This window comes from Bufo bufo, chromosome 2 (assembly GCF_905171765.1).
Source record: "Bufo bufo chromosome 2, aBufBuf1.1, whole genome shotgun sequence".
NCBI lineage: Eukaryota > Metazoa > Chordata > Amphibia > Anura > Bufonidae > Bufo > Bufo bufo.
In genome coordinates this window covers 492,768,808-492,787,391 of record NC_053390.1, presented here as the reverse complement: position 1 = coordinate 492,787,391, position 18,584 = coordinate 492,768,808, and the positions used below count along the sequence as shown (strand labels likewise).

Genomic DNA, 18,584 nt, shown 5'->3' with positions numbered 1-18,584 from the left:
ACCCAGCCTCTACAGATGGACATCGGAATATTTCATACCGAGACTTTAGAGTTTTTTTTCCTTCCCTTCTGTTCTTCCGAACTCCTCCTGGGTCTGCCGTGGCTTCAACGTCATAGTCCTGTCCTGAATTGGTCCACCGGTGAGATCCTGCATTGGGGCTCCTCCTGTTCGGACCGCTGTCTCAAGCCTGCTCTGGTCAAACAGAATCCGCAAGTTTCTCCGCCTTCTGGGCTGCCCAAGCCATACCATTCCTTCACGGATGTCTTCTGCAGAATTTATCCTCTCTCACCTCCTGAGACTCTTGCCATGTCCGACTATATACGTGAGAACCTACAGAGAGGATTCATAAGAAAATCATCTTCTCCTGCTGGGGCCGGTTTTTTCTTCGTGACAAAAAAAGACGGCTCCCTCCGCCCCTGCATTGACTACAGAGGTCTTAATAAAATTACCATCAAGAACCGTTACCCTCTGCCTCTAATCTCTGAGCTATTTGATCGTCTCCGAGGGGCTAAGATCTTCACTAAATTGGACCTCCGAGGGGCCTATAATCTGATCCGTATCCGTGAGGGAGACGAATGGAAGACCGCCTTTAACACAAGGGACGGCCATTTTGAGTATTTGGTGATGCCCCTCGGCCTCTGCAACGCACCTGCTGTCTTCCAGGAATTCGTCAATGACATTTTCAGGGACTTACTTTACACCTGAGTGGTCGTATACCTGGATGATATCCTCATCTTTTCCTCCAATTTGGATCAACCCAGGGTCCATGTGCAACAAGTTCTTACTCGTCTCAGGAGAAATCGCCTATACGCTAAACTTGAAAAATGTCTATTTGAACAGACCTCCCTGCCTTTCCTGGGATACATTTACTCAGCCCAAGGACTTCAAATGGACCCAGCCAAACTCTCGGCGGTTCTGGATTGGCCACGTCCCTCTGGTCTCCGAGCCATACAAAGATTTCTGGGCTTTGCGAATTACTACAGGCAATTCATCCCTCACTATTCCACTCTGGTAGCTCCTATCGTGGCCCTCACTAGAAAAGGAGCTAACCCCAAATCCTGGCCTTCCCAAGCCGAGGAAGCCTTCCAGTCCCTGAAATCCGCCTTTGCCTCTGCACCCGTTCTCTCTAGACCAGATTCCACCAAGCCCTTCTCTCTTGAAGTGGATGCCTCCTCGGTGGGAGCCGGAGCCGTCCTCACCCAGAAGTCTTCCCGGGGCAAGACTTCAACTTGTGGCTTCTTTTCAAAAACATTTTCTTCCGCAGAGAGAAATTACTCCATTGGGGACAGGGAACTGCTGGCTATTAAATTGGCACTAGAGGAATGGAGACATTTACTCGAGGGCGCCACACATCCTGTGTACATCTTCACGGACCACAAGAACCTGGCTTATCTCCAGTCTGCTCAGAGATTAAATCCCCGTCAGGCTCGTTGGTCTCTGTTCTTCGCCCGCTTTAACTTTGAGATCCATTTTCGTCCGGCTTGCAAGAACATTAGGGCAGATGCTCTGTCTCGCTCCTCTGATGTGGTGGGCGACGAGTTAACACCTCGATATATTATCCCTCCAGAACGCCTTATTACAGTCGCTCCCGTGGACCTGCGCCTTCTTCCTCCTGGCAAATCCTACGTACCTCTACGTCAGCGGCTGCGTATTCTCAAGTGGGGCCACGCCTCCCCTTTTGCCGGTCATCCAGGGGTGCTAAAGTCTCTCCAACTTATCTCCCAAAGGTACTGGTGGCCTTCTCTGGAGAAAGATGTCTCGGACTTCATCCAGGCCTGTATGATTTGCGCCCGGGATAAATCGCCTCGCCAGAGACCAGCGGGTCTCCTCTTGCCTCTACCTGTTCCTGAAGTTCCCTGGTCTCACATCGCCATGGACTTTATTACTGATCTTCCCTCCTCCCATGGCAAGTCCGTTATTTGGGTCGTGGTGGATCGCTTCTCAAAGATGGCTCACTTTGTACCCCTGCCCGGTCTACCCCCTGCACCCATGTTGGCCAAACAATTTTTCCAACACATCTTCCGTCTCCATGGCCTTCCCAAACAAATTGTCTCGGATCGTGGGGTACAATTCGTCTCCAAATTCTGGAGGGCTCTATGTGCCCAGCTCGGGATCAAATTGGACTTTTCTTCTTCGTACCACCCTCAATCTAACGGCCAAGTAGAACGGGTGAACCAGATTTTGGGTGACTATCTGCGTCACTTTGTATCCTCTCGCCATGACGACTGGGCTGATCTACTTCCCTGGGCGGAGTTTTCCTACAACTACAAACAATCCTCTGCCTCTAACAAGTCTCCTTTCTTTGTAGTTTTTGGCCGTCATCCTCTTCCACCGCTGCCGCAGTCTCCCACTCCTTCTTCTGTACCTGCCGTTGACAGTCTTGTACAGGATTTTTCCTCCATCTGGCGAGAAACCCACGCTGCTCTCCTCAGGGCTTCCGCCCGTTTGAAGGTTCAAGCTGACAAGAGACGCAGATCTCCACCGGAATTTCGCCCGGGTGACAAGGTGTGGCTCTCCTCTAGGTACATCCGATTTAGGGTCCCAAGTTACAAGTTGGGCCCTCGTTTCTTGGGACCCTATAAAATCAAGAGTCGTATCAATCAAGTTTCTTATCAGCTCCATCTTCCTCCCTCCCTCCGAATCCATAACTCCTTCCATGTCTCCCTTCTTAAACCTGCTATCTTTAACCGTTTTTCTCCCAAGCTTGTTTCTCCCACCCCTGTCGCCGGTAAAGATTTTTTTTGGTCGACTGGGAGGGCTGCGGTCCTGAGGAGAGGTCATGGGAGCCGGAGGAGAACATCCTGGACCGCAGTCTCATCCGCAAGTTCTTCGGTACCAAAAAGGGAGGGAGACCAAAGGGGGGGGGGGTACTGTTACGCTGAGCGCTCCGGGTCCCCTGCTGGTCTCGGAGCGCTCACAGCGTATGTCCCCAGGCAGCAATCCAGTGTCTCGGCGTGTGCATCCTCGCTCTCCAGGGCGCGCGCGCTCCGGGACTCTTAGATTCAAAGGACCAGTGCACCAGTGATTGGTGCCTGGTCCAAAGGGGTTATTAAGGTTGTGAGAGGCAGTGCTGACTTAATTAGGCTGCACCTGTGCACTGCCCATTTATACCTTCTCCTCCCACAGCCTTCTGCCGGATCTTTGTGCCTTGTGCCTCAGAGAAAGCGTTCCCTATGATGTTAGTTTGCCTTACCTGTTGCCGTACCCGTTGCTACCGTCCACTCGCCTTTGAACCTTTGCCGCCTGCCCTGACCGCTAATTCGTCCGACTACGCTCTTGCCTTCTCCCTGTGTACCACGCCTTATCAGTTGCCAGAGAGGTCGAGTTGTTACTAGGGGACACGACCTGGTAGTTACCGCCGCGGCAAATCCATCCCGTTTTGCGGCGGGCTCTGGTGAAGACCAGTAACTGCTTAGAACCGGTCCTCTAGTACAACCCGCGCCATCGCCTCTCTGGTGCAGAGGATTCACTACCTGTCCTGCCGGTTCGTGACAACAGATCAGAGGAAGGGCAAAATAAACAGTGACGTCAACACAAACTTACTGCTGACACCCTCTCCACTCTGTCAGGGGGGCTCTACTTGTAGAAGCGTTTAATAGAACAGGTTCTGTAGAAATCTATGTGGAATCAGCTGACGGTGTAAAAGGAGTGCACTTCTTCTTGGTGCTAACATTGACCTGTAAGGCTGAGTTGATACTTATTTGGTCAGTTTTGGCCTCGTGACTGCCCAAATAAGTGAAGTGTGCAGTGATTCTAAGAGCGACACCTGTCATCTGCATGTCATACGGACTCACAGTATTATTTCACTACTACAGCAGACTCCGTATGCGTGTTACTGCAAGGCACAGTGTTCTACACAACTATAAAGGCTTTCTGCAGCCAGGAAATAGACTTTTTTTTAACTAAATTCACTGCAAATAAATTCGGATCGAACCGAATTTCTTCAAAAAATTCAGCGAACCGGCCGAATCGAATTTTAGAAAAATTCGCTCATCTCTAACAAACACCTTCCTCCTGGACTGAATTGCAAAAGTGGTGAAGGAAGAGCAACCCCTGATTCATGTAGTAGTCCAGGTTTCCATGTCCACCATCTCTCCCCATGTCAGCTCTTCCCCTCCTGCTTGTTGAAAAAACCTAGACATGAGCTGGATTCAGATTTCAGTGGGAGATGTGGAAAGCCACTATTTCTAGGAGGGTAAATTGGAAGAAGAGGAAGAGATTCATCAGTCTACTTCTGTGGAAGAGGAAAGGAAATATTACGTCTCCTCAAAAGATATTGAGTCGCTACGGTCAATGATAAGAGAAAACAAGGACATTTATGTACCTCAACCCAGGTGTATTCCAGACAAGATGTTTGGGGTCCTTAGAGCAAAAAGGAAGAAGATAATGAATTCTAACCTAAGGGAGCAGATTTTAGGACAGTGGGAAGAAAACAGCAATCACCTTTAAGAATTTGTCGCAGACCTTTTAAAAATGAGAAAAAAATAAATACCGGATCCGTTTTGCCTGATGACACTGGAAAAACGGATCCGGTATTGCAATGCATTTTTCTGACTGATCAGGATCCTGATCAGTCTGAAAAATGCCTGATCAGTCAGAAAAAATGACATGCGTTTGCATACAGTCAGTTCAGGCAACGGAACTGCCTGCCGGAATCAAACAATGCAAGTGTGAAAGTACCCTAAGATGAGCATGGGAATCATGTAGTTGCAACATTGGTGGCCAGGTCAATGTTTTTGTGGCTAAAATAACTAGTATCACACCTTATAATGAAAACATTATGAGAAGAAATTCTTTTATGGATGATGCCTTGGTCGAATCTGCATGGTTTGCAGTCAGGAATAGGGCCTTGTTCAACTCCGCCAGACACGTACACTGGTTAAAATCCTGGTCAGGAGATATCCTATCTGAAAAAAATTATTCTCTATTGCCTTTAAAAGATAATTTCTTTCCATGTGGAAAAACAAAACCCAGCTTTTCCATAGACCCAGATACCAGCACCAGAACCAGTCATCAAAAGAAAAAGGGAAGATGGGGAGATAGTTACCCTAAACAAGGCAAGGGCAGAGGTTTCCTGCTTAATCCCAACAATTCCAAGACCAAACAATCAGGGCTGGGACGATGGGTAGGCAAATGTAGGCATCCATCTAGGGTGCAACCTCACTACCTGTAAAGGGGGCGCTATCATGGCCGCATCTGTGGCCTTTCAGCTTCATCGGCTTCAGACCTATGAGGCAGTAGAATGGCACAAGAGTTCACGTGAGACCCATTGCAGGAGTGGTAATTTCATTAGCACCACCTGTACTGGGAAGTGGCAACTCAGGCCACAGGAATGGAAATGAGGTGGGTGGGTGTTTTTTTTAAATTTTTTTTAAATACTACACATTGTCGCTACTGGGGGCACCAAGAAAGGGGGAGAGGAGCATTATATTTATCTGGCACTACAGAGGAGTTATTATATACAGGTACTAGGGGTGGCACAACAGTGGGGGCCATTATATACTGGCACTAGGGGGGCATTATATACTGGCACTACAGGAGGAAAATTCTATACTGGCTCTACAGGGAGGGAGCATTATATACTGGCACTATGGGGGGGATGGAGCAGCATTATATACTAGCTCTACAGGAAGAACATAAGCCAGGTCCAGACTGTCAGCTTTAATTTGAAGGTATTTACATCCAAATCAGGTGAACGGTGTAGGAATTACAACAGTTTGCATATGTGCCTCCCACTTGTTAAGGGACCAAAGGTAATGGGACATAATAATAATCATAACACTTTCACTTTTTAATACTTAGTAACATAGTACATAAGGCCGAAAAATTCTTTGCAGTCAATTACAGCCTGAAGTCTGGAGCGCATAGACATCACCAGACGCTAGGTTTCATCCCTGGTGATGCTCTGCCAGGGCTCTACTGCAACTGTCTTCAGTTCCTGCTTGTTCCTGTGGCATTTTCCCTTCAGTTTTGTCTTCAGCAAGTGAAATGCATGCTCAATCGGATTCAGGTCAGGTGATTGACTTGGCCATTGCATAACATTCCACTTCTTTCCCTTAAAAAACTCTTTGGTTGCTTTTGCAGTATGCTTTGGGTCATTGTCCATCTGCACTGTGAAGCACCGTCAAATGAGTTCTGAAGAATTTGGCTAAATATGAGCAGATAATATTGCCCGAAACACTTCAGAATTCATCCTGCTGCTTTTGTCAGCAGTCACATCATCAATAAATACAAGAGAACCAGTTCCATTGGCAGCCATAAATGCCCACGCCATGACACTACCACCACCATGTTCACTGATGAGGTGGTATGCTTAGGATCATGAGCAGTTCCTTTCCTTCTCCATACTTCCCATCACTTTGGTACAAGTTGATCTTGGTCTCATCTGTCCATAGGATGTTGTTCCAGAAATGTGAAGGTTTTTTTTAGATGTCGTTTGGCAAACTCTAATCTGGCCTTCCTGTTTTTGAGGCTCACCGATGGTTTAGATCTTGTGGTGAACCCTCTGTATTCACTCTGGTGAAGTCTTCTCTTGATTGTTGACTTTGACACACATACACCTACCTCCTGGAGAGTGTTCTCGATCTGGCCAACTGTTGTGAAGGGTGTTTTCTTCACCAGGGAAAGAATTCTTCGGTCATCCAACACAGTTGTTTTCCGTGGTCTTCCGGGTCTTTTGGTGTTGCTGAGCTCACCGGTGCGTTCCTTCTTTTTAAGAATGTTCCAAACAGTTGTTTTGGCCACGCCTAATGTTTTTGCTATCTCTCTGATAGTTTTTTTTTTTTTTTTTTTCAGCCTAATGATGGCTTGATTCACTGACGGTGACAACTCTCAAGATGAGATCCAAAGAGCTGACGGCAACAGATTCCAAATGCAAATAGCACACGTGAAATGAACTCTGGACCTTTTATCTGCTCATTGTAATTGGGATAATGAGGGAATAACACACACACCTTGCCATGGAACAGCTGAGAAGCCAATTGTCCCATTACTTTTGGTCCCTTAACAAGTGGGAGGCACATATGCAAACTGTTGTAATTCCTACACCGTTCACCTGATTTGGATGTAAATACCCTCAAATTAAAGCTGACCGTCTCCAGTTAAAGCACATGTTGTTTGTTTAATTTCAAATCCATTGTGGTGGTGTATAGAGCCAAACATGTTAGAATTGTGTCGATTGTCCCAATATTTATGCACCTGACTGTATGTACTGGCACTAAAGAGGGGGCACAGAGGAGTGTTATATATTTGCACTACAGGGGGCAATATATATACTGGCACTACAGAGGGGGAGGCAGGGGAGCTTTATATACTGGCACTACAGGGGGAAATTATATACAGTATATATTGGCACTATAAAGGGCATTGTAATACAGGGGAACACTATGGGAGAATTATATTATTCTTCTGAACAACATTTGTTCCTACCGATTCCCAAACAGGTGGTGATCAGAGAAACAATTTCAACCTTTTAAAAAAAACTGATTCTCACTGAGAGGTCAAGAGCATTTTAGGTTTAATGTCCTCTTGCATCAACATAGTTTCTTCAGAAATTAGTTCTGGTTAGCTGGAAGCAGGACAATCGATCCCTAAATCTGAAGATTATTCTGCTCAGAGTAATAAAACGGTCTAGCAATCCTACAGCAAGAGGTTCCCTGGAATCTGAACCCCCTACATCCTGCTATCCACAGATGCCAGCTTATGGGGATGGGGAGTTCAGGCCCAGGACCAATATCGTTAGGAACTTTGGCCTCAGGAATTTGGAGAGAGATCGTCAAATTTCTAAGAACTTTGAGTATTGGAGACCCTGAAACTAAAGAAGCACTTTGTGAGGTATTCATATGAGGATTCCTACTGATAATGTGACATAAAAAATCAGGGAGGCATGAGGTTTCCCTTTGTAATGTACCCCTAGAAGGTAGTACCTACTTCTGGTAATACCCCCTGCTTAAAATTATACATTGTTAGAATTTATTTAGTGGTTCTGTGACTTTTAAAAAATGCACTCTGCCTGTGGCCTTTATACTTCTACATGGTCGCAGATATCCTTGTTGTCTTATATTCCTGGTTTACAGTATGGGAACATTGTCCCACGGATGATAATTAATGTTTCTCTTCTCTCCAATAGTGCAATGTAAATTTTGACACTGGGGAACCAGAAGATGAACTGACTACAGAAGCCATAGAGTTTTGCCAGAAACTTGGCAGTAAAGCTACCAAAGTGTCCGACATAGTAGGACCCAAAGACAAGCTGGTGTATGCTGCTATTCAGGAAAGTGTAAATGCAGTGAATGAGAAGTCCACATCAAATGCACAAAAAGTCCAGAAGTGGATGCTTCTGGATAAGGATTTTTCTATTGCTGGAGGAGAACTAGGTGAGTATCGAGAAGCTACATCCTTACTCCAGGTGATGCTTAAGCTAGTTTCACACCAGCACAAAAGTGTTCTTGCAGACTGGTCCGGTAGATGAAAAGCCCGCCAGAGTTCCCTGTATCTGGCATAGCCAAATACTACGTTTCCCTGCCAGAGCCCATTGATGACAATAGGACCCAGTGGGGATCCAGTCTGTTTCCGTGATTAGTGTCAGGATTCAGCCTGACAAAAACAGTGTTTGTCCAGCCGAATGTCGGCACTAATGCCGGAAACAGGCCGGATTCCTGCCGGGTCCCATTTTAGTCAATAGGTCCTGTGGTGCTTTGCCAGTTTGCGACTACGCTGGATGTGATGAACTCCGGCAGGCAATTTCTCGAAACAGCCTGCTGGAACATTTTAGTGCTGGTGTGAAACCAGCCTTAGCTCTTGAGACCATTATATAGTGCTGGTTTGGAGTTGCTTCAAATATTAGGAAACAGAGTTCTAGGTATTCACTTGTATAAACTCCAGACTGTTTGCAAGCAAAGGTGTGCATAGTCACAACTAGCTCTGTGTAGAACAGTAAAAGAATACAGGCTGTGGCAGCACCCACCATTCTATTTGGGCTTACTGGAATAGTCCATTAAGTAATTGTAATATCAGGAAAGTGGCTCCAAATCAGAACTTCACTGTAATGGTTGTTTAACATGGACAATCTGGCTAATTATCTGGGATTTGCATTTGTAGAAACTGTTCTTTCCAATAACTGGCCTGTGTAAAAGATCCCGACAATCATCCCATAAATGAGCATTTGCTCGTTCATCAGGTAATCATGTCTTTTAGCCAGCACCAAGTGTCAGTTTCTGTGCAGCAGATCGGTCTGTGTAAATTCTATTTAGAGGACATGATACACAAAATTGCAGCTCTCATTTTCCTGAAGATGAAGCAGTAATCAGTCCTTGTAACAGGACCTTAATACCTACGGCTGTAGGAGGGTTAACAAACATGCTTTATGAGACATGTTATCGAAATTAAATGTAACTAAATGTGTTAAGCAATTGCTTTTGGGTTAAGAGTGTGTGTTACCCCTGCTACATCTGTAGTTCATACTTTTTGGCTCACAGTCAGATCAAGTATAATGGAAAGATTGTATTATTCCAATCCAGCACTTGGTTACAAATATATTTTTTATTTTGCTCATATCAAAATATCAGAATACAGTGTTCTAATAAAATGTTTATCCTGCAATAAAGAATACCATATTTTTCACCTCATAAGACGCACTTTTTCTCCCCCCAAAATGGGGGGAAAATGCCCCTGCATCTTATGGGGCAAATGCTGACAGTTTTACATCACAGGCTGCGATGTACGAGCGAGCGGGGAGGGACTGGGGGCCGGCAATAGCGGCGGGGGGTGCAGTCAGTGTACTATAGCCCCGCCGCTCCAGTATACAAATATAAAATGTCTTATTCAATTAATAGTTATTAAACATGCCCCCTCACTCCTAATAGTACCGTATATCCTAACCGCTTCAGTAGAATGCAGGCAGGCAGGTCGGGCGGGCGGCAGCGTAACTCCCTGATGTCACGTGCCTGCGCCGCCTACTTTATGAATGAAGCAGGCGGCGCAGGCAAGTGACGTCAGGGAGTGACGTGACGCGCCGGCCTGCCTGCCTGCATTCTACTGAAGCTGTTAGGATGTACGGTACTATTAGGAGTGGGGGGGCATGTGTAATCCCTTTTAATTGAATAAGACATCTTATATTTGTATACTGGAGCGGCGGGATCTGTGGATGATAGTTTTATGAGGAATATCCGTGGATGGCACAGTCAAGGGGTGGGGGGGTCTGTGGATGGCACTGTTATGGGGTGGGGGGGTCTGTGGATGGCACATATATAACAGTGCCACCCACAGATTCCCCCCCCCTCTAACAGTGCCACCCACAGATCCCCCCTCTAACAGTGCCACCCACAGATTCCCCCCCCTCTAACAGTGCCACCCACAGATTCCCCCCCTCTAACAGTGCCACCCACAGATTCCCCCCCTCTAACAGTGCCACCCACAGATTCCCCCCCTGTAACAGTGCCAGCCACAGATCCCCCCCTGTAACAGTGCAAGCCACAGACCCCCCTGTAACAGTGCAAGCCACAGACCCCCCTGTAACAGTGCAAGCCATCCACAGTTCTCCCTGTAACAGTGTCTTCCATCCACAGATCCCCCCGTAACAGTGTCTGCCATCCACAGATCCCCCCGTAACAGTGTCTGTCATCCACAGATCCCCCCGTAACAGTGTCTGTCATCCACAGATCCCCCCCGTAACAGTGTCTGTCATCCACAGATCCCCCCGGTAACAGTGTCTGTCATCCACAGATCCCCCCGGTAACAGTGTCTGTCATCCACAGATCCCCCCCGTAACAGTGTCTGTCATCCACAGATCCCCCCGGTAACAGTGTCTGTCATCCACAGATCCCCCCCGTAACAGTGTCTGTCATCCACAGATCCCCCCCGTAACAGTGTCTGTCATCCACAGATTCCCCCCCCCCCCGTAACAGTGTCTGTCATCCACAGATCCCCAGTAATAGTGCCATCCACAGACCACCATTGGTTCCAAACCCACCAAAAGCACACCTTTTGGTAAAAAATATATTTTTTCTTATTTTCCTCCCCAAAAACCTAGGTGCGTCTTATGGACCGGTGCGTCTTATAGGGCAAAAAATACGGTAATCACTGGATTGGAATGAGGACAATTTTGACATTGCTTACTGTGGGCCAATAGTCTGTCTGTGTGCTGGTGGATATTTCTGGGCTTATCTTACTGCAATGAGCCTTTTCCTTTATACCTATTTTTATAATGAAAAGATTCACACCTGTTCTATGTTGTTGGACCCACACTTTTGGCTCACAATCATTGACCAAACATGTAAGTGTGGACTAGGCCTACATTTTTTAAAATGGTTGTATACATTGCTGCTATTGCAACATAATTAATAACCAATTTTTTCCTTTACTTTATTAAGGCCCCACCATGAAACTGAAGAGACCAGTAGTTTCCAAAATGTACAAAGACCAAATCAATAACTTTTATCTGGATGCTGTGACGCCTACTGATGCTGTCATCCCATCAAAGTAGTGCTATTTCAGTGTAGCCATATATTTTTTTTTCACCACACGTTGGATTCTTCAGGAATGCTTTTAAGAAAACCTTATTTTTTTTCTGTATAGAAACATTTCATGCTGTGTTCATTATGGTCAGGGTCAAATCCACTTTAACTTCTCATAGTCTATTCAGTGAGGGGCTAAAAGCTTCTGGAAGAAAACAATCTATTTTAAATAAGTGCCTCCTGAGTGCTGTTGAAAATCTCCCTAGTTCACATTAGTCTAATGGTTCGATAGTGATTTTGTTAACATTTTACCCCCATACGTGTTATGACCTCTCAGGATTTAGGTAGATAAGCAGATAAAATGCTATAGATTGTCAGCTTGTTATAATAACTGGAAGACTTGTGGATATGAAGGAAAATAAGCCAAAAGTAGTGTTCAGCTGAATACAAACACAAAGTTTAGATTTTTGCACACCAAAAAACAGAGTGTGTGTTTTTAACTATTCTAAGGTTGATGTGTAAACAAGTAATTTATTTAACTTTTTCATGTTTTTATAACTTTATTTTGACTGTAGAATAAAATTATCTTTGAATCTTTGTAAAAATGTCCATATACATGTACCTGTTAAATATTCATCTGTGCTATCACTTAAATAACTGCTAGATATTTAGATATGGGCCCAACATTGCTCATCCTAAAAAAAACAATGCCACTTACCTATTCACTGGGCCCTATACACTCTGCTTTCTGTGGACTGGAAGTGTGGTGAGCACATGATGATGGGACATCACACTTCTGGTATACAGAGGATCGAAGCAGCGGGGTTGGGACCTTTTAGCGCTGGAATGGAGCGCTGGGGAATTGGTAAGTGGCTTTGTTTCTTTAGGCTGAGCACTTTCAGGTCCATAACTTATATTGTTGTGAGGGAACCCATTTAAGATGTTGGTAAATTCATACTCGTACTTACACTGTTGTGCAGAGGATCTTGATCATACCTGAAATAAAACCAGGTGGAAGGGAAGATTTGCCGTCATATCTTCAGTGCAACACTTCTCATGTCAGTCACTCTGCAACTTTTGTAGAACCTACTTAATAGTTTATATGTGGAGTTGTCGTTGTTTGATTCATAGTCTGTACCATATATGCTTTAGCAAACCACTAAAGTGTAACAGGCTTCCTAATTTGCTAGAAAGCTCTTTAGAGAGGGATGCCATTCCAGATATTTATTTATTGTAAACTGATGCACTAGTCACACAGTATGAAGCTCTGTGACCAGCTTTGGACAGGTATGCAATAATAGTCTTTGATGTTTGGAACTTTAATTGTACTTTATTGAATAAACATCTGTAGCCTCTTGTCTGCCACTGAAACAGCTGTAAATTCTTTGTGATGGGGAAATTTTTAAAGGGCTAGGATGAAATAAAAATAAAAAAAACCCTCACCCGTCCATTTCAGTGCTGTTCCAAGTGTTCCTTTATCAGTGGCATAGCTATAGGAGTTGCAACAGTTGCAATTGAAACTGGGCCCCTCTTATCAGTGGAGCACTCTCAATTGCTGTACACAGTCAGGTTAGAGTGCTGCGTGGGCCTGGAGAAGATCAGCAAGAGGACACTGAAGGAGAGCACACCGGACCTGGAGAGTAGCGGCGGAGCAGGAGAAGGAAGTTTATTAATTTTAGGTGTGATCTGATATGGGGGTCTGACTCTGATCTGAGGACTGAGATGGGGTTCTGAGGATCTAATGTGGGGGTCTGACATGGAGGTCTGATCTGAGGGGTCTAACATGGTGGTCTGTTGGGGTCTCATCTGAGGTTTGTAAAGGGGGTCTGAGGATCTAATATGGCGGTCTGACATGGAGGTCTAAAGGGGGTCTGATATCAGGGGTTTAACCTGGAGGTCTGATGGGGTCTCATCTGAGGTTTGAAAAGGGGGTCTTGGACCCTTGGACAGGAAACAGGAATTATAATTGTTTAAAGGAGGGAACAGCATTCACATCCCCAGTTCTGTTTCATGACGAGGGATATAGGATCATTATTATGGAAATCTGTGGGGACCCAGTCAGTATTGAAATTTAAGCTTGGGTTATCCCAGCCAGCCTGTCTCCTTTAAGAGCTGTTGACAGAGTGGAACCCTGTACCTTCTGGCCTCCTCTCCAGTGTGTAGGTGGTGGGCAAGTTATTTTCCCAGTTGCATGCGGATGTCTGCGAGCCATGCTTGTCTGCCCATCTGCCTCATAGACTGTTTATCCCTGAACGGGAAGTCTACTGATGAGGACTTCCGGTCTATGAGGCAGAGAAAAGAAAGTGGTCAGCAATATGGGATTTAAGTGGGAGAAGCTTAGGGACACTTGCTCTGGCACAGCCAGTTTTTAAACCAAAAGGAGATGGCTGAAGAGGAACTTTAGCATTGGCTACCTTTTCTGCTCCTGGAGTCTGCGATCCCATGCTGTATCCTGCTCAGCATGCCAAGAACACCGACACCACCACTGAGACTTCAATACCCTGGAGAGTTTTAGGGTTTTTACTTAGGTTTCTGAAGAGTCATCTTTCTGTACTAAACCTCTGTCAAGCTTACATTGGGAAATTGGCAAAGGATGAGTTCCCTTCACTGATTTAGTAGGTGATTAAAATGGAAGTGGCATTTATCATGTAGAAAAAGTTAATACAAGCTACTTACTAATATATTGTTATCGATATTGCTTCCTTTGCTGGCTGGATTCATTTTTCCATCACATTATACACTGTTTGTTTCCATGGTTACAGACCACCCTGCAATCTATCAGTGGTGGCCATTCTTGCACAATATAGGAAAAAAACAAAAGCTTATATGCGCTCCCATGGTCCTGGCCACCAGACAGGCTGGCACTTTTTCCTATAGTGTGCAAGCACGACCACCACTGATGGATTGCAGGGATGTCTGTATACACTGCTCATTTCCATGGTTAATGTGATGGAAGAATGAATCCAGCCAGCAAAGGAAGCAATATGGATAATGCCAATACATTAGTAAGTGGCTTGTATTAACTTTCTCTACATGATAAAAGCCACTCACTGAAGTGAGGAGAGAGTTCTGGTCAGGCACAAAATCACTGGTGGAGAAGGTCTTAAAGATGTATATACGCTACCCTTAAATAAAGAAGAATTGATCTTTAAGACCTTCTCCACCAGTGATTTTGCGCCTGACCAGAATTCTCTCCTCTACAAGTATCCTTTGGGGGATTAGGCATCTGATCACAAAGAAACTTCTTCTGCGGCTGCAGTCCTGGATAAAGGGTCTAAATTATACAAGCCTACAATAGTGTTGTGCCTATCAGTAGCACAACCCTAAAAGGTGAGCACCTTTGTCTTTTAATGATCTTATATTTGTGTTGGACGCACTATCCTATTGTGCGCCCCCCCCCCCCCTCTTTTTGTCTTCATTCCCCTCATCTCCGAGCGGAATCTAGATACGCCCGTTTTTGAAGACTCACTGAAGTGAGACAACCTCTTTAAACAGCATCAAAGTAGTTCAGTGGGTGTATCCAGTCTCCCTACTAGTGCCAGTGACCCATTGTCATTGGCTTGGAGGCTGATGGAGGGTTACAGCCTGCTGAGGAGCATTCCTCAGTAGATGAGTTGGCAGGGAAGTTGCTTTTTCAAGTGGGAATATTAATGTATTGGTGAAGGCAATGAGATCTACTATGGACTGAAAGTGTGAAAGAACCACAGTCTGTGCAGGATAAAATGTTTGAACATTTTTATGAATAGAGAAAAATCTTTTCTATCTTATCTTCAACCCCTCAGTCAGTTATTTCTAGGAAATGGAAAAAGCATGATAGGATTTTTTATTTTTTATAATCTCTGTGGCAGTTTAAGTGTAACTGCCATTTATTTATTTTTTTCTTCTAATGTGTAGAAACAATGATAGAGAACATTTTTATAATACACTTTATTTTAGAGAGTGTGTACATTTATGTGAGAAAACTTGCCCTAAAATGTTCCTTATCAGTGTTCTCTGAGCATTGCTAAGGCATATCAGTCTACACAGTACAGAGCAGTGCTCAGGAAGTAGCTGATTTATAGTACAGGGTGGGCCATTTATATGGATACACCTTAATAAAATGGGAATGGTTGGTGATATTAACTTCCTGTTTGTGGAACATTAGTATATGTAAGGGGGGAAACTTTTCAAGATGGGTGGTGACCATGGTGGCCATTTTGAATCCAACTTTTGTTTTTTCAATAGGAAGAGGGTCATGTGACACATCAAACTTATTGGGAATTTCACACGAAAAACAATGGTGTGCTTGGTTTTAACTTTATTCTTTCATGAGTTATTTACAAGTTTCTCTTTGTTTACAGCCATTGACATGTCGCAGAGGTTAACACGTGAGGAGCGGATAGAAATTGTGTTGATGTCTAGTGAACACAATAACCGGGTCATTGCAGCAGATTTCAATGCAAGACACCCTACGAGACCACCCATCTCCCATGCTACAGTTAGCAAACTGCTTGCTAAGTTTCGTGAAACTGGTTCAGTGTTGGATTTGCCAAAATGTGGACGCATGAAATCCGTCTCTAATGAAGAAACATCAGTGGCTGTCCTAGCTTCATTCAGCAAGGGCCCACAGCGTAGCACTTGCCGCATGTCACTGGAGAGTGGCATTAGTCGAACATCCCTTCGGCGGATATTAGCTACTCACAAATGGCACCCTTACAAACTCCAGCATCTCAACGAGGCTGACCCAGATCGGCGCACTGAATTTGCAGAATGGGCAAAACAAAAATTGGAACAGGACCCTCAGTTTACGCAGAAGATTTTGTTCAGTGATGAGGCAAACTTTTATGTGAATGGTGAAGTTAACAAACAAAACCACCGCTATTGGTCTGACACTAACCCACATTGGATAGATCCCTCCAAGATGGTGCACCACCACATTATGGGTGTCAGGTCCGAGCATTCCTAGATGAACATTTTCCTGGAAAGTGGATTGGTCGTCGTGGGCCAGTTGAATGGCCCCCCCAAGGTCTCCCATTCTGACGACCTTGGACTTTTATCTTTGGGGTCATCTGAAGGCAATTGTCTATGCTGTGAAGATACGAGATGTGCAGCACCTGAAACTACAGATACTGGAAGCCTGTGCTAGCATTTCTCCTGCGGTGTTGCTATCAGTGTGTGAAGAGTGGGAGAAGAGGGTTGCATTGACAATCCAACACAATGGGCAGCACATTGAACACATTTTATAAGTGGTCAGAAACTTGTAAATAAATCATGAAAGAATAAAGTTACGTTAAAACCAAGCACATCATTGTTTTTCTTGTGGAATTCCCAATAAGTTTGATGTGTCACATGACCCTCTTCCTATTGAAAAAACAAAAGTTGGATTCAAAATGGCCACCATGGTCACCACCCATCTTGAAAAGTTTCCCCCCTCACATATACTAATGTGCCACAAACAGGAAGTTAATATCACCAACCATTCCCATTTTATTAAGGTGTATCCATATAAATGGCCCACCCTGTATATACTGTCCCTATATGGTATGTTGTAAATCAGCCCCTCCTCTTCAATAGCCAGTGCTGACTGCACTATCTGCCCTGCATCTCCCAGTGGCTGGTTACTTGGCCTCCAGGGATACAGAAGAATTATTCACTGTCGGTACTGGCCATGTTGATCAGTGTCAATATAGCAGGAGGGCAGAGCAAATATATGTGCATATTATATATGTTGATTTCTAGAAATATATAGGAGCCAGCAGGAATGGCAAAAGAACTAACCCCAGCCATTGTCACAGTGAGCACTGCTCTGTACTTTGTAGATGAACATGCCTTAGCAATGCTAGAGAGTGCTGCTAATGGACATTTCAGGGCACTTTTTCTCATATAAATGTACAAGTTCTCTAAATAAAGTTTATTAGAAAAATGTTCCCCATCACTGTCCCTACACAAAAAATAAGGAACAAATGAACCGTTAAATCTACTTGAGAAAGAAATGGGAAGCCTCAGCTGCAGCATTAAACCTGCTATTGCTGCTACCCTAGTGGCTAGATTTCAAAAACTCTGGATCGACCACTTAGAGGCGGTATCACTAGAGAACAGCTTTTGTCCTCCATTCTTATTATTTGTATGGTGGATTTTCTGTCTGATGCCTCTGCTGACTTTCTGTTTAGCTGCCATGGCTGCTGTTCTCTGCACATAGGGTCCACTGGCTTAAGAGTTGAAATGAGGATGCTGGATCTAAAGCAAGACTGCCACAGGTGGTTTTTGTTTGAGTCATTTATTGTTTTACTGGAAAAGGCCTCAAATAAGAAGTGCTTCCCTTTCCTTTTCAACCCTGAGTCTAGGAGGTCCTTTTGTCCCAAAAATGAGAGAATGTTTCCAAATTCTAAAGCCACCAAAAACCTTCCCAGCAATGAAGCCTGGATTTCTGTGGTTACGGGGAACATTGGCCCAAAAAAAGTCTGCTACAGAGTCCCAGAGCAGGAGATTTCTACTTCGCTCCTTGTAAAATATCCAAATTGCATGTTCCATATAATTATAACAGTGAAATTTTTTAATCAGTCTTGTGAAATAATTGAAGTGGTTGAATAAATTGTGCTAATTGTACCTAAATGGTTAAATGTCTACCTAATATCATATACTACAAAAACTCAAATTTTTTTTTTTACACAATGCAAGGAAAGAGGAACAGATGAACAAGCAATATTTTCAGGGACAGCCATACAAAATCATATGCTTAATCTAATAATAGAATGTCTCCCCATGTAGATACATTTTTGGGTATTATACATGTTATCGGTCAGTTTAATAACTGGTATATAAGAGGTGTGCCCCCAGGCTTTATGGTAAATAAAAAAGACCTCACTGGACGCACCCAGGGAAGGGTTTTATTGCATACACCTGGTGTCTGTCTGTCCTAAGAGCTCTAGGACAGTGTTTCCCAACTAGTGTGCCTCCAGCTGTTGCAAAACTACAACTCCCAGCATGCCCGCACAGCCAAAGGCAGTCCGGGCATGCTGGGAGTTGTAGTTTTGCAACAGCTGGAGGCACACTGGTTGGGAAACACTGCTCTAGGATAACAACAGTGAACAGTGCCAGAAATTGGTGCATAAGGGCTGTATTACACCAACCAATCTGACCAATTTCTTCCCA

The 18,584-nt window shown here is 44.5% G+C and overlaps 1 protein-coding gene across 3 annotated transcripts in view; it reads left to right on the top strand.

The window, feature by feature from the left end:
- ACSBG2 (acyl-CoA synthetase bubblegum family member 2) overlaps window positions 1-18,329 on the top strand; it is a 149,710-nt gene extending 131,381 nt beyond the window's left edge. For all 3 annotated transcript variants that reach the window (XM_040417786.1, XM_040417785.1, XM_040417784.1), the window contains 3 exons: window positions 8,129-8,375; window positions 11,370-11,478; window positions 18,103-18,329. In XM_040417786.1, coding sequence (XP_040273720.1) covers window positions 8,129-8,375; window positions 11,370-11,478; window positions 18,103-18,127 — 381 coding nt within the window. In that variant the 3' untranslated portion in view covers window positions 18,128-18,329. The remainder of the gene's footprint in view (window positions 1-8,128; window positions 8,376-11,369; window positions 11,479-18,102) is intronic.
- Window positions 18,330-18,584: the final 255 nt, after the last annotated feature.